This window comes from Emydura macquarii, unplaced genomic scaffold (assembly GCF_026122565.2).
Source record: "Emydura macquarii macquarii isolate MOO-44397 ecotype Brisbane River unplaced genomic scaffold, CSIRO-AGI_Emac_v2 contig_369, whole genome shotgun sequence".
Taxonomy (NCBI): Eukaryota; Metazoa; Chordata; order Testudines; family Chelidae; genus Emydura; species Emydura macquarii.
The window spans coordinates 3,265,371-3,288,076 of NW_027130506.1; the positions used below are offsets into that span (position 1 = coordinate 3,265,371).

At 40.8% G+C, this 22,706-nt stretch overlaps 1 protein-coding gene across 2 annotated transcripts in view; it reads right to left on the reverse strand.

Moving 5' to 3' along the window:
• TAF2 (TATA-box binding protein associated factor 2) overlaps window positions 1–22,706 on the reverse strand; it is a 110,594-nt gene that overhangs the window by 37,027 nt on the left and 50,861 nt on the right. For both annotated transcript variants that reach the window (XM_067530787.1, XM_067530794.1), the window contains 6 exons: window positions 21,013–21,078; window positions 18,726–18,978; window positions 16,274–16,414; window positions 15,084–15,194; window positions 13,510–13,703; window positions 12,531–12,670 (listed from right to left, as the gene is read on the reverse strand). In XM_067530787.1, the coding sequence (XP_067386888.1) occupies window positions 12,531–12,670; window positions 13,510–13,703; window positions 15,084–15,194; window positions 16,274–16,414; window positions 18,726–18,978; window positions 21,013–21,078 (905 nt within the window). The remainder of the gene's footprint in view (window positions 1–12,530; window positions 12,671–13,509; window positions 13,704–15,083; window positions 15,195–16,273; window positions 16,415–18,725; window positions 18,979–21,012; window positions 21,079–22,706) is intronic.

The following is a 22,706-nucleotide window of genomic DNA, read 5'->3' on the forward strand; positions in this document are numbered from 1 at the left end:
TACCATCGACATTTTGTCAGGACATGCTACAGATGTAAATACGCCCAAGTGTCTTTCACAAATTCCCCATCGGACAACAGTTTCCCTCTCTTGGCTATTGCTTTGGCTACCAAAAAACTGATCTTGGTTGCTGCCTCAGAATTCTGGTTTGCAGCTTTGAAGAAAGACTGTTTCCCAATAATGTTTTGTTTCTGCAAGTTCATTCGATTGATTCTCACCTAACCCATGAGACTGTCAAATTTGCTAGTGTTTCATTGAATGATGCTTGATATTGTATTCCTTGAAAAGAGCTATTTTCTCTAGACATATCAAACAAAATATTTCTCTGTTGTGCTCAACAACAACAAAAAAGAACCAAACAAAAGAAAAAAGTCAGTCCAAGATCCTTTGAAGGCTCAACATTTAGTATACATTCTGGATGTCAAGCCAAAATCCTGAGAACTAAAGACTGTAGGCCCCTCTTACCACTATAGAAACAGAGCAAGCACCTATGTCAGCAGCATCCAGAGAGGCCTGTTGAGATGTTCTGGCAAGAAGCTGATGGTCTGTAATGACTGCCTGGAATTGGTGCCTCTGCTCTAGTGGTAAATGCTCACTAAACAAATTGATGTTGGGTATCCTAGAGAGGAGTTGGTGGTATGCCACTCATGGATCCCAATATGGTCAGTAAGGAGGCCCATATGATATAGGTGGGGGAATCCAAGAGTGCTCATACCACCAGGATTGAGCTTGAGGGGGTCTTTTTTGAATATGTTCCTTCTCCCTAGAAGTCTCCAGAATAATACTTGTCTGAGAGTGAAGAGGGAAGCCCTGAACCAAAATTTGAGAAACTGATGAGAAATCCCCATCCTTTTCCTCCTCCTCTTCAACATCACTTTGTAGAGGTGGAGCACTGGAGCTAATGCCGTCAATAGTAGGTGAATGTCTGGAGATCTAGAAGTCCTCAGTACTGAGAGCAGATCAGTACAGAACAAAGAGGAGCCATGCATCTCTGTCACTGCGAAGTCTCATGAAAATCTAAACTCCTGTAATACCGACATGGTGGTCGGTACCGAGGCAGCAGCTTGAGCGGAAGTGATTGTGGTAGAGGGAGTGGATGGTACCATAGGCTTTATGCGCCCTGAGGAGTGCTTGCTAGATGATTATCTGGTCTTCTGCAGTACCAAAATGGCAGATACCAAGAGCCTGACTGGTTCTATTGGTACCAACTTAAAGATGGTCTTCTTCTCCTCGTCACCTCAATCCCCAGATGGTTCTGATGATCTTTCGGAGCTGGAAACCTTAGACTCTGTAGGTTTAATAGTGCTCGCAGTACCTGAGTAATCTGCAGCCTTCAGGTATTAAGTATGGAATCAACAGGCACCGAAGTAGCTGTCTCAATCAGCAACAAGGGTTTCTTTGAGGTAGATATCCTACCTGAGGAACCTGAACTCCATTTTCTAGAATCTTTTAAAGAGGATTCTTGAGTCTTCCTCTTAGAAACTCTAGGGGAGTGTTGTGACGAAGTGGCTGAGGCAGCTGACTTGCAGGGAGACTGATGTACAAGAGGGTCTTCTGGCCTAGGTCAGAAGCCAGATGGAGAGAGGGAGATGAAAAGAGACAGCACATTTAATCTTCCAGTTCTTTTTGGCTCTTGATTTTAAGAATAGGCAAAAGTTACATTTTTGGGGACTTGTGACTCCCCAAGGCAATGGGGACCACAGGAGTGACCACTGCTCACCTGGATAGCCTTCCAGCACAAAAAGCAACATTTAAAACCCAGAGAGCCAGCCATACCCTCCCAACAATCTAAAGTTCCTCACAGGGGAAAAAAATGAAAGGACAATGATCCTTACAATAATTTTTTTTTAGTGATTTAACTATAACTAACCACAATTAACTACTACTACAACTAACTAAATTAAGTAAAACTATGAAAACAAAATTACAGTTGAGGTAAGCCCAATTTGGATACGCCTAAGGCTCCAACTCAGGGTGAGGTGGCTGAGAAGGAAAAAACAGTTACTGACCTTCCGTAATCGTTGTTCTTTGAGATGTTTGCTCATGTCCATTCCAGTCTAGGTGTGTGCGTGCCCATGTGCAAGGATACTGGAAATCTTTTCCCTTAGCAGTATCCTCAGGGCCAGCTCTTGTGCCCCACGCTCATGCGCCACAATATGAGGTGCCGCCAGCCCTGCACTCCCTCAGTTCCTTCTTGCCATCAACTCTGATGGCAGGGACGGAGGGCGGGTCATGGAATGGACATGAACAACACATCTTAAAAAACAACAGTTATGAAAGGTCAATAACCGTCTTCGAGTGTTTGCTCATGTCAATTCCATTCTATGTGACTCACAAGCAGTATCTCTGGAGGCGGGCTCGGAGTCCACGGATGTACTGCTTGCAACACTGCTCTACCGAAGGTGGCGTTGTCCCGGACCTGCTGGATGATGGCATAATGGGACTCGAAGGTTTGGACCAAGGACCAGATAGCAGCTTTACAGATGTCTTTGATTGGTACTTGGGCTAGAAAGGCCGCTGAAGATGCTTGCATTCTGGTGAAGTGGGCTGTGATGATGTTCAGTTTAGGTATGTTTGACTGCTCATAACAGAATCTGATGCAGTAGGTCATCCATGAGGAGATCCTTTGGGAGGAAACCAGAAGGCCTTTCATCCTTTCTGACACTGCAACAAGGAACTGTGTGGACTTGCAGAAGGGTTTTGTTCTTTCACTGTAGAAGGCCTGTCTAACATCAAGGATTTGCCATCTATGCTCCTCATTAGATCTATGCGGTTTTGGAAAGAATACTGGGAGGAATATGTCCTGGTTATTGTGAAACTGAGACACCACCTTGGGTAAGAAGGGAGGGTGGGGCCGCAGCTGGACCTTGTCCTAATAAAACATTATATATGGTGGCTCTGAAGTGAGCACTCTAATCTCAGAGACCCTTCGTGCCCAGGTGATTGCTACTAAGAAGGCTAACTTCCAGGAGAGGAGCAATAAAGGGCAAGTAGCTAAGACTCAAAAGGGATGCCTGTAGGCCTTCATAGAACTAGATTCAGATCCCAGGGAGGTAACAGATCACAAACTTGAAGGTAAAGTCTCTCTAGATCCTTAAGGAACCTGACTATCAAGTAATCAGAAAAGACTGATTTCCCTTGGATCAAAGGGTGAAAATACTGAGATGGCTCCCAGGTGGACCCTCAGTGATGAGATAACTAGACCTTGAAGTTTAAGATGCAACATGTAGTCTAGCATAGATTGAATTAAAGCCTGAAGAGGCAAGATTTTCTGGCTTGATGGCCAGCAGGAGAATTTTTTCCATTTAGCAAGGTATGTCACTCTGGTGGTGGTGGTGCCGGGGGGGGGGTGTGTTCTATTGCCCATCAGGACTTGTTGGACCTGAGATGAGCAAGCCTGCTCGTCTGCATTCAGTCACTCAGCCGCCAAGCTGTCAGGTGCAAGGATGCTAGGTCTGGGTGTAGAAACTGGCCATGTTTCTGGGAAAGGAGGTTGGGCCAACGTGGTAGTTCCTGGGGAGGGGGCGGAGGCGGCAGTTGACAGTTCCAGCAATATGCCGAATCAATGCTGACACGCCCACATGAGAACTATTAGGATCGCACTTGCCTTGTCTCGCTTGATCTTTAACAGGATCTTGTGTATCAGTGGGTATTGGCAGGAAGGCATACATGAATGCTCCTGTCCACAAGAGAAGGAAGGCATCAGACAGTGAACCTTCATTGAGTCCATGGATCGAGCAGAACTGATGGCACTTTGTGTTCTGCTTGGACACGAGGAAATTCAGTTGGGGAGATTCCCACTTTCGGATGATCATATCAACTATCTCTGGGTGGAGTGACCACTCATGGCAAGGTAAGAAGGACCTGCTCAGAAGGTTTGCTAGGGTGTTCCTGGTGCCCAGGAGATAAGAAGCCATGATATGGATGTTGTTTTGTACGGCGAAGTTCCACAAGTGAAGAACTTCTTGACATAGGGCTGATAAGTGGGCTCTGCCCTGTCTGCTGATGTGGCAGCATTGTCCATTAGAATCTGGACTACTCTGCCTGCCACATAGGGGAGGAAGACTTGGCAAGCCAAATGTATTGCCTTGAGCTCCTTGACATTTATGTGGACATCGCGATCTGCCTGTGATCAGATCCCTTGGGTGCTGAGATTGTTGATATGTGCACCCCATCCTAAGTCTGAGGCACTGGACACTAAGGTCACCGAGGGGACTACTCCCTTGAAGAACATGCTCTCCATCACTGGTTGTGGGTTTGACCACCAGCTCAGGGATGACAAGATGTGCAGAGGCACTGTGACCACATGGTCCAAGCTGTGTCTGCTTGGGGTATACACTAAGGCCAGTCATGACTGCAGAGGCCTAAGCCTTAGGCACGCGTGGTGTACCACATACATATAGGTTGCCCTATGTCCCAGTAGCCTGAGGAAAGTTCGAGCCATTGTGAGAGGAAAGGCTTGAATGTGCCTGATGAGGTCTGATATGGCTTGGAACAGAGGCTCTGGGAAGGCTCTGGCTTGGGTGGAGTCGAGGACCGCCCTGATAAACTCTATCTGCTGGACTGGCGATAGCATCGATTTCTATTCTTTTATCATCAGGCCCTTAAAGATCAAGGCTGTGTTAGACTTGCCTTTTATTAGCTAGTCGTCAAGGTAAAGGTAGATCTGCACTATCTGGTGTCTAAGGTAAGCAGTCACAACTGCCACGCACTTCGTGAAGACCCTTGTAGCAGAAGAGAGGCCAAAGGGCGGTGCCGTAAATTGGTAGTGGGATTGACCCACCATGAACCAGAGGAATCTCCTGTGGCCGGAAAAAATTGAGAGGTGGAAATACGCGTCTTTTAAGTCGAGGACAGCATACCAGTCTCCTGGATCCAAGGATGAGATGATGGAGGCTAGGGAAACCATGTGGAACTTCAGCCTGTTGAGATGGAGCAGTTCTAGGATAGGTCTGAGGCCCCCTTTTGCATTGGGGATGAGAAAGTAACAGAAGTAAAACTCTTTTCCTTTCATGTCCAGAGGAACCTCCTCTACAGCCCCCACCCTCAGAAGGTTTCCAACTCCCGAACAAGAAGTTGCTCATGAAAGGGGTCCCTGAAGAGGGACAGGGAGGCGGGTGGTAGGGGAGGAATGAGAAAAACTGCAGGGTGTAACCAGCCGATATGGTGTTGAGGGCTCAGTGGTTCAATGTAATCTCGGCCCATGCAGGGAGAAAAGGGGAAAGGCGGTATAGAAATAAAGAGGAGGGTGGATCCTGGGAAAAGAGTGGAACGTCGGCCTTGGGCACACCCTCAAAATGGCTGACATTGCCCACTTGGGTAGCACAAGGGGCCTGATTGAGATGTGGAGGAGGCTGGGGCAGGGTGGTGATGTTTTAAACCTCTGTCCTTGTCTTTCCTCCTGTAGGAGCTGAAGCATAGAGGGCTCTGAAATTTAGGCCGCTGCAGCAAAGGCAGAACTGTCTCCATGAGGCCTGTGGTGTGTAAAGGCCTAGCAAACACAGGGTGGCCCTAGAATCTTTCAGCCATGGTGCCTAGTGTCAGTCTGATCTGAGAAAAGTATATTGCCCTCAAAGAGAAGGTTGTGGATTGAGTACACTTCCTGAGATAACTCAGATGACTGCAGCCATGAACATCTGCACACTGACACCACAGAGGCCATTGATCTTGCCTGCAGGCAGTTCTGGCCACCGCCCTGTCCTCCTCCAAGATAGTGGCAAAGTTCTGTGAAGACTCGTGTGGCTGTAAGTCCCTAATTTTTGACAGGGAATCCTTCACCAGCGCCTGCAGGTTAGCAATTCTAAATGGAAGACAGATTTATTCCACAGCCATTCTTCCAAACAGATCCAGCTTCTTAGAGTCCTTATTTTTGGGGGTCAAACTTGCTTGACCTTGCCTGTCTCGCTCATCCATGACTGCTACCACTAAGGATCCCAGAGGTGGGTGTGAAAAGAGATACTCAAATCCTTTGGATGGGACATATTTCTTTTCAGCCCTCTTCAGTATTGGTGTGAGGGAAGATGGTGTTTGCCACAGGCCTTGACCACCCCTTCATGTACCAGTAGCATGACCCAGGCTGACAACACAGCTGCCACCATGTCAAAGAGGTTGTCCGTGGGCTTCTTGAGCTCTTCTGTCTCTAAATGTAAGTTGGAGGCCATTCTCTTGAGGAGCTTCTGGTGGGCTCGAAAGTCGTCCAATGGGATTGAGGGTCCTGTGTTCGTGACCACCTTGTCCGGGGACGATGAGGATGATGGCAGTGCAAGGGAAGGAGGTGGCATCTCCTCCTCTGCAGGGGGGATGTTGTGGTTGTCTGATCTTTGAAAGCTCGTGGCAATTGGGGGAGGTCCCTGAGGACTGGAAAAAAGCAATATAGTGCCCATCTTCAAGAAAGGGAGGAAAGAGGAACCGGGGAACTACAGACCGGTCAGCCTCACCTCAATCCCTGGAAAAATCATGGAGCAGGTCTTCAAGGAATCCATTTTAAGGCACTTGGAAGAGAGGAAGGTGATCAGGAACAGTCAACACGGATTCACCAAGGGAAAGTCATGCCTGACCAACCTGATTGCTTTCTATGAAGAGGTGACTGGCTCTGTGGATGTGGGGAAAGCGGTGGACGTAATATACCTTGAGTTTAGCAAAGCTTTTGATATGGTCTCTCACAGTACTCTTATCAGCAAGTTAAAGAAGTATGGGTTGGATGAATGGACTATAAAATGGATAGAGAACCGGATAGAGCATAGGGCTCAACGAGTAGTGATCAATAGCTCCATGTCTAGCTGGCAGCCGGTCACAAGCGGAGTGTCCCAGGGGTCGGTCCTGGGGCTGGTTTTGTTCAACATCTTCATCAATGATCTGGAGGATGGGGGAGATTGCACCCTCAGCAAGTTTGCAGATGACACTAAGCTAGGGGGAGTGGTAGATACCCTGGAAGGTAGGGATAGGATACAGAAGGACCTAAACAAACTGGAGGATTGGGCCAAAAGAAATCTGATGAGGTTCATCAACGACAAGTGCAGAGTCCTGCACCTAGGACGGAATAATCCCATGCACAGCTACAGACTGGGGACCAACGAGCTAGGCAGCAGTTCTGCAGAAAAGGACCTGGGGGTAACAGTGGATAAGAAGCTGAATATGAGTCAGCAGTGTGCCCTGGTTGCCAAGAAGGCTAATAGCATATTGGGCTGCATTAGTAGGAGCATTGCCAGCAGATCACGGGAAGTGATCATTCCCTTCTATTTGGCATTGGTGAGGCTGCATTTGGGAGTACTGTGTCCAGTTTTGGGCCCCCCACTACAACAAGGATGTGGAGAAGTTAGAGAGAGTTCAGTGGAGGGCAACAAAAATGATTAAGGGGCTGGATCACAAGACTTATGAGGAGAGGCTGAAGGAACTAGGCTTGTTCAGTCTACAGAAGAGAAGAATGAGGGGGGATTTGATTGCAGCCTTTAACTACTTGAAAGGGCGTTCCAGGGAGGATGGAGCTAGGCTGTTCTCAGTGGTGGCAGATGACAGAACAAAGAGCAATGGTCTCAAGTTGCAGGGGGGGAAGTCTAGGTTGGACATTAGGAAAAGTTTTTCACTAGGAGGGTGGTGAAGCACTGGAATGGGTTAGTTAGGGAGGTGATGGAATCTCCATCTTTAGAGGTTTTTAAGCTGCGGCTTGACAAAACCCTCGCTGGGATTATTTAGCTGAGGTTAGTCCTGCTGTGAGCAGGGGGTTGTACTAGATGATCCCTTCCAACTCTATGATTCTATGATCTTGAGGTTCGGTGCCCAGATCAGATGCCAAATGTTGACCTTCTTCCAGGGCCATCAGTATCGCGGAAGGCTTTCCCAACGACTTGTAGGAGTAGGGCCCTGGTGGCATGGGAATTCCCCACAGGTTCCAGTACGGCCACTGGATTGGCCTTTGTTTCTGAGGCCAACCTGATGCCATAGGACTGACACCAAACTCTTGTACCCTTGAAAGTCAGTGTTGATTTGTTCAGGGGTAGTCTCCCCTTCTGAGCCCAAGGAGGAGGATTCTTCCCTTGGAGACCAAGGTAGAGCTGATGGCACTTCCACCCGGCTGCAATGCAGTGCCAGAGAGCGGTACCATGTGGAAGGGGACCAGTGCTGGGAACCCCAGGATCGGTGATGCTCTGGCGAGTGCTGCTAGTCTGGTGAATGGTGTGGCGTCAGGGAACAAGGTGCCGGGGAATGGTGCTGGGAGTCCTGTACTTATACCGTGTTGCCAGAGACCGGTGCTGGGAGGATGAGGATCGGTATCGGGGAGACTGCAATCAGTGCCACTCTGCTGGAGGTGAGTGTCTTGGTGTTGGGGGCTGAGAGTACATCTTCAGGGACCAGTGCCGTGAAGGCAGGGACCTCCTCCATGCTGGTGACTGGGGCCAAAGTGATATAGAACAGCGCGATGGGTCCACTGTGTCAGTTCCATTGCGAGTTTCCCTTTTGATACCGGCACTTTCACTGACTACAGTGACAGGGGATGCCTAGGGGTGTGGAGTAGTGGTAAGGTCCTTGGCTGCTTGAAACACCTCCAGATTTGACAGTACCACTAACTGGAGGGGCCCCCTTCTCCTCCCCGGAGTCGGGGGTGGGCTCCCTCATTGGGTTCGGTGCCCTGGGTGGAGAAATCGGTTCTTGCTGCCTCAACGCTCTGCATTGAAGCTGATGTGCTTGGCACCGAATTGGAATGAAGAGGTTCTGAGGCAGGTCTCAATGCCTCTTCCATGAGCAAGGCTTTCAGATAGTTATCTCTATATCCTTTTCAGTTCTTGGCCTGACGCCCTTGAAAATTTTACACTTGTCCTTCCTGTGCATTTCCCCCAGGCACTTTAAACAGCTATCATAGGTGCGGGGGTCATTAAACAGGAAGGAATTGTGACAGGTAGAACAGTGTTTGAAACCCGGGAAACAGGATATGCCCCGCTCCTAGACGAACATCCCTTATGGGACTATTAGAACTTAACTGCTAACTATATACAGATAACAAGAAGAAGAAACTATACTACAACTACTAAGAAAAACTCTGAGCACTTACCATAGCAAGAGAGAGAAGGGATTCCAGTAACCATCATGGGCAAGAAAAGGAATCGAGGGAGCACAGGGCTAGTGGTGCTTTACGTACTGATGCATGAGCGTGGGGCTCCAGAGAGTCCCAGAGCCGGTCCTACAGATACTGATAGGGGAAAAAAATTCTGGTAGCCTTGCACATGGGCATGCACACACCTAGAATGGAATAAACATGAGGAAGCACTTGAAGAACTGAGGATGGTTTGCCCGTGCTACTCTATTGCCACGGTGCAGAGCATGAGGTGGAGTACAGCGCATGCATGGGCTGACCGGGCACTGCTACGTAAAATCTCTGATCACAGGTGTACAGGGTGCACATGCGTTGATGAAAATATGCTGTTCAACTTCTATGTAATGTTAAGGGACTATCTCAATCATTACAATTACACCTGCGCAACAGGAGCTCACAATATTTTTGAGCAGTTTAAATCAAACTTATTTAAGTTGCAATTCCTAGGGTTGCTAATAAATCATGTTTTGTAAACGGTCTTTTATTGTGGAGTGAACTGTCTGAAAAGCATGTTCTCTATATGAATAGTGTCAAGGAACAGAAATAAGAAATCTCATCTTTCTTGGTAAAAAAACAAGTATATTCTACTTACTGTGCTTGAAATATAATAGAGTTCTTCTGACATTTGTAGTGTAATCGGTTTATGCCAGACTTAACTTGCTTTGACATTAACAGTTTTGACTCTCTCTTGAAATTTACATGGTAACTAGACACCACTAGAACGAATAAAGACAAGTCTGGTCTTTGACACAGTACGTCTTTTACTAGTCTTAAAAAAACAAAAACAAAATAAAAACAAACCAACAATCCTGTAGATCCTCAGACTCCTGGCAGATTTAAGAGCTAAGAACAGTTTTCCAAAGCAGGTACTTCAAATTACAAGAGTTCAAAAGTGCTGTCATATGTCAGTCTCACTTCGGCACCAGAGGTATCCATGAAAGCCTAAGCTTTCTACTACACCCTTCATGAAACTGGATAATGATGAATATTTGCTCAGCACAGTTTGTTTCTGTCTATGCATGTGCAGCTGATAGTTTTGCTGAGTACTCAATGTTCTTGGCTATAATTACATATCAAATATAAGTATCAAAAACTCACTGTAAAAGTTTACAAATCCTGTTCACTTTTAAACAACTTAGATCATCTAAATACTTATAAACTGCCTCAAACATTTTTTGAGTTATCAAATCTCAACAGTAGTCCTAATTGCCAGCAAGGAAACTATATAATGTCTTGAGTTCCATAGAGGAAGGTAAAAAGAGTATATGTGGTATCCCTGCCCCAAGAGTCAGTACAAAAACATGGGCCTGAACCAGAAAATACAGACTTCCCTTTTTAAGGACATAATACAAAATCATAGCCAACTTCCTCTATAAGAGCTATTAAAAGTCACCTTTGATACAAGTGACAGACTCTTCACTGCACGTGTTTTATGTCCTGGAAATATACTGGAATTAGATAACAGGAGCGACGAGCATCAAACCTGTTGGCAATAGACATTATTCTTTCCTTCCAAAGATGTATATTTAAACAAAACGTAAATTAACTCACGTGCTAATTTCCTTTCTTCTAGTAATCTCCGCACTAATGTAACTGGTGGGATTTTGCCTTCCGGTATGCTCAAGATTGGCACAGACCTAGTGCACCTAGGGCAACTCACTTGGCGCTGGCCCTGCCTCCCAAAACACCACTTGAAGGCGTTCTTCTAAAGCTGTAATATTACTTAACAATACATTTTCTTACCAAGTAAGTCATTACCTATAAACACCACCCATGAAAGATAAAAAATGTAATGAGAAAACATTGTATGCATCAGTCTGTCTTTCCATTGGGTGGGACGAGTTAGTGGCAAGATTACTAGAGAGGAAATGAGCTGGTAAGTAAGCTTTCCATTCTCCAGCAAATATTTCCACTGATCCTTACTAAAGGGGGAAAATAGCAAGCAGTGTAACAGAAACAGAGAGGCAGAGAGACTCAGAATCGGTTAGAGTAGTCCTGAATCCTATGAAATACAAGTTTGAATATTACTGGCAGGAGCACTGAAAGACACTCGCAGGTCTAGATCATAATGTCTGGTGAATGAGAAGACTGACAGAATGATGCTTTGTGAATCTCATCCACTGAAGCTAGTGCCCTCTCCCCTGTGGAGGTTATCCTCAACCTTGGGAAGATGGTCTTGATCCCCTCAGTGTTTTTGGTTCCCTGAAGGAGTTAGAATATGTCCTCAATACATCTTCTTATTACCTTGCTATAGAAGATTTTGCATGAAATTACACAAATAAGGTTAAGGTATCTTATACATTGTAGTTGAAAGAGAAATTCTAAGCTCTCTTTGAACATCCAACTTCTGTCATGCTTCTTCCTTTGAACAGTTATATTTGGATGAAACATATCATGAGTAGGAGGGAAACCAGCTTCTCAGACAATATTCCCCTCAGAGGTCAATGAAGGGGAAAATATCTCAAAATGCACTCCACAGAAGGAGAAAACAAATGAGAAAAGAGAAGGGAATCTCACTATTACCTGAAAAAAAAATGAAACATTAAATTTGAAAAGGAATAAGAGCCCTAGAACAGCCCTGATCACTTTTGCTTGCGGATAAAGAAGTTCAGGCAGTTTGCCACTTGGGCGGTAATAACCTGTCAGACACTATAGCTGCCCCAATCTGGGCACAGAGAAAGACAAGATCCCACCTGTACTGACTAATGAACAGATTAAGCTAGTACTAACTATGCATTTGCATAAATCATTAAAGCCTTAATTTTCAGTAGCCTCTGGAAAGTTTGCTATTATGGAGTTTTAATTTCAAATGATGTTAAGAAGAAAGTTACACAATATTTTTTCAAGCAGTAAAGAATCTTTAACCCAGACCTATTATAGGCACTTTAAATAAAGAAAAAATAAATAAAAACAAATAATCTTTTCAAAATGGAAACATGCCATAAATAAACCACATAAGGGAATGGAAAACCACAGTCAACCAAAGAGCCAGCCAAGCTGAGCCTCAGCCTTCCAATTCATAACCCAATATGTCTGCAAATGGCAAATTATAAACTATTAGCAAAAACAAATCTAAGGTTGCATCAAGAAACACTCCACTCATTCAAATTCTTTAAATCTTGAAAATCAGTAATTAAGGAACTTCTTCAGCTTTCTATATCATCTACCATGTGGGCAGTAACACATTCCATAAGGCATTTGTTTCTATCTTTAAGAGATACTGAAAACCAACATTCATTCCAATTTCATGAAACATGCTCATTAGGGCAAAACCTCAATAAGTAATCCTATGCTCTCTTTCATCCATACATTGGCTCATCTAATGTCATACCATCGCTTCATCTGGAAAGGTATTCTACTTAACATTACTAAGGTCACTGTTCAGGTTTTGCATGAGCGTGTTTCTTTTATGAAATGATTGATTGTTTTTTTTAAAAATTACCTTTTGTGTAATCAACAACTGCCTCCAAAGCTGCTATTCGGATGTCCACAAAATGTCCATATTCTGCATATGACTTAAAGAGAGCAGGATCACTTGGGACATGCCCATTCTTCTGAAGTACTCGAATGGCTTTCAGACAGCTAGATGAGGGTGGGGAGGGAGGTGAAGAGAAAGGACAATCTTCATTACATTTCTGGAATATCAATCACTGTGAAGAAAGCTAATTTCTTTCATATTAGTTTGTAAACATCACTGCAAATTTTCTAGGATAAAACTATCCAAATGACTATACATCATGAATTTTTACAGTTGTCAGGGCTATAGGCACAGTAGATAGAAATGCTGGACCCAAATTCCATGCCGGGCCAAATTCACTCCTGTTGACTTCAATGGAGCTGCCCCAGTATACACCAGCAGAAAATTTGGTCCATTATGTTTTGTGTGCTATATATTGTCCCAATTGTATCTTTTGCATAATCTTCATAAATTTACCATGAATAATAAATACGGGATACAAACTGTGACCAATTTAACATTGACATTCAAAATGTAGATTTCTAGAATTTGATGATTTGAGTGCTTAATTTTTCAACATTAAAGTTTCATTAACACTAGCTTTTGCATTTATTTGTTCTATGAGGTCTTAATTTTCTTCCTGGTATTTTCAAGTTTTCTTAATTCTATGTTTTTAAAAATACCTTACAGACCTTGCAGTATTTTTAAAAAGAATGTTCTCTGCATGCTTTTTAGAGTCCTTATGACAAAAAATGTTTCCCTGCATTCTATTAATTTCCTTTTTTGTACATCTAAAATCAAGAGAACACACCATTTAAAGCCAGGGCAAGAGAGCTCAATGTGATTACATCAGTGTTAACAGCAGGGTGTAGGAAACTGAAAAAAACCACGTTAAATATGAATAGGTTCTCTAGGGAATTCTCTATTTATATTTGTAGAAGTTTTAGAAATTATTAAATCATACCTGACTGTAATGGTATGTCTGTAACTGGGCAGAAGTTTTTCCATATTTAAGAATCTCGTAATCTCCTCAAGAATGAGTCGAACATCAGGATTTAAATTATCCAGAGTTCGAACTTCATTGTTCACACTGACTGCAGGAGTTACAGAGTTGGCGAGTGCATCAATCAGTTCAGCACGATAATAGTTGTCTGAAAACTAAATCAAAGGATCATCAATTGAACAAAGGGAGGCAATGCACATTGCACCATTTATTTATTTAAGATAAAACAAACAATGCTAAAGCACTTAGTTCAGTTTGCTCCTTTACAAAATGTTTACAAAATAATAACTGTCTAAAGAGTCGCCGACTGCATCAGAAAATAAAATATTCACTATTTAACTGAATTATTTAGTTGCTAGTGCACATACTTTTGAATTTAGATTATACAGATAAACCAGGCAGAAAGGTTATGATTAATCCTCATGTAAAAATCTATGAATATTCTGTTAATAGTTACATGCCAATCCACATAAATAAATAAATAAATAAATCTGTGCACGGAATGTTTTTCTCATCTACTAGAGCTAAAATGAGGCCCAACACTTTCAAACATTAGATGCCTGCATTTTCAGAGGTAGTAAGCTCTCAAACTCCTACTGGTGTTAATGGGTGGTGTAGCACCTCTGAAAATCAGGACACTTTATTAAGGTGCGTACATATGGATTTCCACATCCAGCTCTCCCTGCCCTTGGTGCTTCTATGGTCCTCATCAATGTAGTACACTTGCAAAATCTTTGCGAAGTAGGGAAGCATCACCCTAATTTTACATATAAGGATTTAGGGCACAGAGTTAAATGACTTGATCAAGATCAAACAGATGTTCTGTGGAACAGCTGAGAATTGGACCTCAAACAAAGTCCAATGCCTTAAACACAAGACCATTCTTCTTCCTCTATACACTCAGGTTTGAAATTTAGGTTCCTAACTTTGCTTATTTTACTTAACCTAAATAATTACACCCTTTATTTACAACATTTTCCTGAAGTGTCCTCTTGATGAGTGGGGGCATGAACTACTAGCCAGGGAGGTGAGGAAAATACACACACACACGCACGCACGCACGCACACAAAGATAGGCAGGCCTATAACAACAAATTGTAGGGCTGGAAGGAGAGGTTGGGGACAGCTTTCAAACAACTGGAATACACTGCCCTAGAACACTCTCAATTGCAGAAATTTTCATAATCTTGATGGTTTTTCAGCATTTGGAAACCTCTGACAATGGAACAGTAACCATGAAATCCTGCCAAAGATTTCTCTTGCTTTCTACCTAATTATGACTAAGTTAATAACTATGTGCTATTAATACAAAATATTAATCAACATACCATAAACATATTCTAATAGCTGGGGGATAATTGCCATCCAGATAGATGGCCTTTTGGGAGCTCTTTGTGCTAAATTATTGGTCAGTTACCTCTTACAGCTTTGACGACTATGTGTTTTACCACAGAAAAGTTCATTGCTCTGTATATAGCATATAACAAAAAAGTCATTAAAATAGATCATGAAACATTTGTAGGCAGGTTCCTTACCTTATTTTTCCTGTTGTCATTATATTTGATTAGGTCTAAAATAAATGTTAAAACCTCTTTAGGACAGAGATTATGAACATCCCTCAATAAAGCCATGGCAACAGGCATAGTCTGTGTGAAAATTAAAATAAAATTCTTATTATATTAGCAGGGAAAACTAAAAAATTAAATATAAAAAATAATGAGCAATGAACAGTTTTACAATAGCAACTCTTTGAAAGGTCAAATTTTAGATGGCTTTTGAAAGTTAGACTTCATGACATATACAAATTTTTAGTTGAAAGTGCTATGAAGATATTTTCTAAAAACGGTTAGCTCTGATGTAGATAGACTTGAAATGGCTCTGGGTATGAATTAGAGGAAGTTGATGCCAGGCAAATAAGTTTAAGCATGGCAAATGAAACAACATGAAAAGCAGAAAATACAATTTAGGATGCTAAGGGTTATGCACTGTGGGAAGAGAAACAACACTGAAGGTAGTGGGACAGAATGAATAAAGACCAAAAGTATTTGAGGCTTCAAGAATATGAAAGAAGGCTGGGATGAGAAAGAGAGATAGATGGGTGAATATTTTTAGAGGGGAGAAGTGGGAGAAGGATCATAGAATCATAGAAGATTAGGGATGGATTTCAATTAATATTTTTATCACAATAGCACCCAGGGGCCTCAGTGAGGATTGGGGCACCTTTGTGCTAGGCACTGTACACATACAGTATAAAAGACAGTCTTTGACTTGAGAAGTTTAAATTTTAAAAAACAACTGACAAATAACATCATTTAAGTGGAGGTAAGAGGAACAAAAATTGTTTAACCATGATAAATAAAATAATAAGTTATGTGGAAGATTAAGTTCGCACATATTCGCAAAGCATTTTCCTCTATTATGCCCATATGCTTGGTTCTTCTGAATAGTGAAATATATTTTAAATTTAAAAGATTCCTGATCTCTATTAGCTACCCAGAAAGAAGAATTGTTAATACTTTCAATTTACTGCCTGCTGACAAGAATGGAACAACCAGACACAGCATAACAAAGTTACATATAATCATCAGACTGAGATTGTGGAGAACCAGTGATTTTGACTTGTGGCTCAGGCAGTGTTTTTACTATTTATGTTGTGGAATTTGCCATTTGTAGAAAAGAACTTCTGACTCATCTTTAAAAAGTATAACAAGAAAATATATTTTACCTTTTGCAGAAAATAGCTCTGAAAGTTCATGAAGTTGTTGGTCTTCACAATGTTTGGACAACTTTTACAACAAAACATTCGAGTGAAGAGTGACTTCATGGCTGGTGGTCCTGTCCACGTACTTACCATGGAATTTGCAATCTATATAATTAGGGGGGAAAGAAAGGCACATTACCATCACCTCTGCAAGTTTATCGTGATCTGAACAAAAGCACATGTATTTGTTTCCAAGAATTAAAAAAAGACAATTGGGCTGACTGAACTACTCTTTTCAACAGATACATACTTTTATCAATGTATTATCAACACCAACATATCTTCTATGTACTAGAGCTAAAGTGCGTGGGAGTCATTTTACTTATAGAAGGTCTGCAACTAATTACCACTGCATGATCAATTTCTGTTTTTAATTATTTCCCCCCTTTACATTTTAGACAAATATTTTGTGTTCATTAAGCCAAGTTTTCTGTCTCTACAGAAGCCAATTACGAAAGAGGCATTTGCAATACCAACTTCCCAAATTTACCCTGCCAATAACCTCAACCTAGATTTCAACCACATGTCAACCACCCCAAGAGTAAAAGACCACCCCCAGAGTAAAAGGCAATTCAGGTTCATGTCTCCCGTTAGTCATGGACCATGAGCAGACTGCAGTGAGGCAAATCTTGTTGATGAGATCTGTTTCAGTGTAATGAACTATTACTCCACAAGGACACTGCTGTAGTTATCCCAGCCCAACATCCTCCTCTGAGAGCTTTACTGTATAAAATGTAAATGTCTTCAGAAATTAACAGGTATATATTTATTGATAGAACTTTTAGTGTTACCAGCAGCGTTCCATGCATTCTATGATTTGGCAGCAATGGAGGAGGAGTTTGCCTTTGGTAAAGGACCCTCCACAGAAGAGTAGGGAAAAAATATTCTTTACATACAGCAAGACAGAATGGGATGTGTCTTGCAATATGTACATCTTTCTTACATCTGTACCTCTTCCATTCTGTCCCTTTATATTTGGAATATCCTTTCAAAATCTACATGTCAAGCCTCCACCCTTACCTAATTCAAATAACTCATGAAAAATCACTTCTGCCATACACCCTAAAAAGTATGAGAATATGCATATTCATATGTATATACATGAATGTATATACACAAATAAATCAAGATGTGTTCAAACATCCATAAACATGTTTTTCCATGCTCCATCAGTCTGGTTTACATTATTGCCTCACTTGTCTGTCAAATCATTTAGATTATAAGCTCTTTGGGGCAGGCATCTGCCTTTTCTGTGAAACACCTACCACTTCCATGGACACCAACTTATTCATATGACTACATTCAACAGAATTTGCTCTGTTTACCAGGAGCAAACAGTACACTGATAAAAGTGTTGAGTATAACGAGCAGTTTTTGGAATGAAAAATGAAATGAGTGGCAATGCTATCAAAGCTGCTTCTTTTTAATGTTCACTTTGAGCAAGACACTTACTGAGTTTTTCATAATGAACTCATACAGAGCACTCCAATAAATATGCACGTCACTGTTGAGTCAGAAACTGGCAGTATCAATGCTAGCACATAATGGAGAAAGTGTACTTTTATCTTTCGTGTTAGTATTTTGTGATGCTAAAATATGTTGCCACAAAAGTGTTTTGATTTTGAAAATAACATTATCCTAAATATATTTCCAAACAGAAATACATTGCATACATCCTCATAAGCACACGACAGAAAGCATTAGACTATTAGAGAGATTAGTCTATTGCACACCAGAAAGCATTCAGCTACTTCTTGATTATGCTTCCTTAGAAGATATTTTATTTATTTTCACTCTTTTTACATTTCCACCTGTAGGTTTCCAGTGATATCCAATTAGCTTTTCATTTGAACTCCTTTAGTACTTACTAATTTTGCATCCAAACCTGTTTTCTCCCCTCTTTTTTAAGATAACAATTTGATTCTTAATCTTCAAGTGCAGGCTAACATTAAATTTATTTTTGCACCACTAAACCTAAAGCAATATGCTGCAGCAATCTGAATGCACATAGTTGTCTTTCTAATGCTATAAAGGTGAAATTCATCAGATTTCTCAGAAGAAGGGCCAAGGACTTTCCCAGCAAAATAAAATACATTTTGGCTCTTCGAAAAAATTTTAAACAAAAGTTCTTTTATTTCTGTAACTTAATGAAATCTGGAAAAATCCCTTGTGGTTTAAATGTCTGACATCTCAATTTTGACAATTATTATGAAAGCTTTCTGCAGTCTCCATTTTCAGACTAAAATAATAAAGTTTTTCTTTCAAATCAGTCATGTTAAAAATACTTGGCAAACCATTTGGCAAACCACTTAGCCAGATATCAAGCCAATTTAAGAATTGTCGTGATTTTTGACTCATTTTCAAATGTTTACGTCTAGCAGATTTCTCTCATTATTTCTGTGCTATGTGATCTCACCTTTGCAAGACAGAAGCAGGCCAGCATTCTCACTCGATAGAAACATTGCTCTTGTTCTAGTATATCAGTCAGTGCAAGTCGTGATGCTGGAGTGGGGAACTTTTCCAAAGCCAAAATGGATTCTTCCTGTGCAACTACATCTCTCTCATATCGAAGCTGATATTGCCACATGAAGTCAGCTTGTTCAAATTCTACTTTCCTCAATACAGACATATCTGGATCTATTCTTATCCAGAGTAAAGGGGAATCAGCACTAAAAAAAGACACATAAGACATTCATAGCTTAAAACATGGTAAACCTACAAGAGTAAATAAAAATGATGTCTTGGCTAATTGTAAATTAACAAAAAAATGCTAAACCACTGTTAAACATGCTAAACTGGTAGCCCTGGAAATAAACATTTTCTCAAGAGCCACATGAAAGGCAACAGCAAATTAAGTAATAGTCTAGATGCATTAATTCTTAATTTAATTCCTCTGAGACCGTATCTGGCATAGTTGAACAGTGCAGTCTCTTCCTCCTCTAACTTTGCCTTCTGCTAAGACTACTCAGAAAGTGGCCAATTAGAAACAATTGCAATGATGGTTTTTAACATGTGGTAGAAATTGACAGAGATCACCAGCTCATTTCACATATACCTAACAGCTATTAAAAGATCAAAGTTACAAGTACTACTACACAGGATTTAAAGTAAGTGATCTAGAAGCAGAAGGTCCCTTTACCATTATTTCAGTCCCAGAATTAAGTTCTCCAATGGTGCCCTCCAAGAGGGTGTTTTCCTCCAATACAATATTATATAGCACTGTAGCCGTATATGATGCTTTACAGGCAAAAAAAGGACTCAGTTCCAAGAAGCTTACCATGTAAAAGCCAACAACACAGCAAGATGTTGACACTCGATAAACAATGGATAGGGAAAGGGCACAAGAGAATGAGGGTTATGAACAATGAACATAAGAATATCTCATGTTCTTCATGTACACATCTTTATATTTATTAGCTTGTATATATAAATAAATTTGGAGAACATCTAGAATTCAGGCCTGAATGGTTGCTAGCAATGAAAGAATAATCAAAAGAAGGAAGTTTTAAGAGGGATTTAGAGAAAGAAAGAGCTTGCATGATATACAGAGACAAGGAAGATGTTCTAGGTATACGGGGGAGACATGAAGAAAATATGCAGTCATGTATGAGAAAAGGAGACCACTAGTACAAAAGAGAAAATAACTGGCAAAACTTCTGGTGGGAGGGAAAGCAGCAGCACTGAGCTCACAGGGGCTCACAAGTCCCCACGATGTGTCCTTGCCACATGGCCATAAATGTCCAGAACCACTGACAATGAATTGTGGTCTTCTCTTTTTTTGTACATGATACTTGTACTATTTGTCAAATTATTTCTGTGTATTTAATATGTAGAAATTATTCATTAAAAAATTCACCAAATGAAAATAGCCTCTATAAGCTTACATTACTGGATCACATGTTCATAAATGAGGCTTAATTTATCAGATTCTTTTACTCCTAATTCTCTTGAAGAAAAGCAGGCAATCTGCCCTCCTATAAGGAGTTGCTGATGATGCCTACCAACAAAGGACCATTGGCCTTCATCAGCTTAGGAGTACATGAAAGCTGCCAACATCTTCGGCAGTTCAGAGAGAAACACCAGCTCAAACTCACAGAGAGAAGTTGGCATTTGTTCTCAGCAAGAACTGACCCGTCTTCCATGGACCCGGATAGTTCCAAGTGAATTAATACAAGAGCATATAAAAATACACTTTTACTATACAGATCTCAGTACAAAATATTTGCATATAATTAATTTGCAATCAAGATGGATTAAGTATAATGAATCCCAGATTTCAGGGACTCATCTAAGATGAATCTATCCATCCAGGTACTTACATGGCCTTCATTTCCATCAAATATTTCCCTAAGTTTAATGCAAGGGCAGCAAATTCTACTGCAAAACTAAAATTGCAATGAAGACTTGTTATTAAGACTTGTTTAAATTTTATTTTTAAACTAACCTTATAGATATGTTTAGAAATGCAAAGGAATTAATGTCTTATTCTAACACATTACCATGCCCGTTTGAGCTTTCTCCAAAAATGGCTCATATTACAAATAGTGAAATGATGAATTACATGAATAAACAGCAATTATTAACTGAAAGGTGTATCACCAAAAACCTTAAAATGCACTTGGGGCATATATTCATACTAATACAGGAATGATATATAAGCACGGAGGAGACAATGCTTCTTTGTCTTCAATGAATCAACTTACTCCATTGCAGAAAGATCCATGTCCACCTCTTCTCCATTCATTAATGGAATCTTTTTCTTCTTATTTCTGTGTTTTAAAAAAGTAAATAAAATTTAAGCTATGCCTTAAAAATGAAGAAAACTATCTTCAGATAACTATACTGACTCTCTCTCTCTCTCTCTCTCTCAATATATTATATACATATGAAACAACATTTAACGTGTTTAAATCACGTTTAAGTGTAATATGTGATCACTATGACTGCTGAGATAAAACACATTAACCCATTAAAACACTATCATGTTACAGAGTTCATATTTCAGTCTTGCTGAAGCCTTCTCTGCCTGTGGTCCTGACAACAGCCCATCAGTGATATCACTTCCAGGAAGAAGTATTTTAGCTTTTTTATTAAAATTTCTCATTGTGTATTTTGATTTTTTTATGTTTTGCTGGGGGTTGGGGTAACATCATGGTGCTCATTCATGTTGGTAGTTTTTGTAAAACTCCAAAATAAATTATTTTTGGGAACGCTCTGTCTGTAGATACTTAACTCCCCTTCTCTCCCACTTTGACTCATTTACGATCCTACAAATCCTTACTCACATAACTTGAAGCACGTGCGGAGACCCATTATCTCATATAAGAATACTTACATGCTTAAAATTAAGTACACACATACATTTTTGCAAAATTGGGGCTAAAGTGATTTAAAAAAAAATCTTTCTAGAAGATTGAGACAATTTGATTAGGGAGGTATTTGGTTTGTTTTATCCATTAGTTTAATCAATACAGTTTGCTATTTTTAGGAAAGGAGAACATTTTTTTTAATCCAGTTGCCTGATTTGAATTATTTCTTGTTGCTTCTGGTCTTTCTTGGCGAGACTTCCCATTCAAAGGCATTTCTTCTTGAACAATTTGATAAGGAATTAGACTTTACTAAAAACTCTTACATGTTACACAAACAAGTTTCTGTTTAGATTTTTACAAGGCCTAGGAACTTTATGAATAACTGGAAATTTGTTGTCAAGCCTTACAATCTGACTACCTGTGAATGATTCTGCTTTTTCCTCTGAATTTTCTCTCATACATTGTAGGCGTGTCTGCTAATTATAATATAAATAACATTTTATTGCCTCAATAAGCATGATCATATGGAACATGTGCATGAAGGCAGTATAGCTGATAGAAATAAGTGTCTAGAAATGAAAATTACCATAGCTGAAGTGAAAGAAGAACTCAAAGAGCTTAACACTCTCAAGTCAATGGGACTGGGTAATTTCCATCCAATAATATTTAATTAATATTCTAACTAATAAGCTTAACCAACAACTATTCGTAACTACAGACAAAAACCACTAATAAGGACTTGCTGAGAGAAGAAAGTTCCAACTTGTATTAATCTGGTAACGTAGCTGATTCTTAGAGATCAGAAGAACATTTTGTAAAGGGAATAGAGTTTTAAATAACTTATCTCTTTACTGGACCTAGTTGCTGATAGGAAACTAGAGATGGAAATTCAATAAAGGGGGCTGTGTGATTTTTATTTGGGCTTCTTGATATCCAGTGTCGGGAATCAGGAGCACTGTTTGTGACTGGTTGGTGAATCTAACTTCAGTGTTAGCCACCAGTTTTGGGAGAATCTGCTCTCCTGACCTTGGCATTTTCAGGGGGCTATCCCGAGCACATGTGGGTAAAGGGGCAAACAATTTAATTAG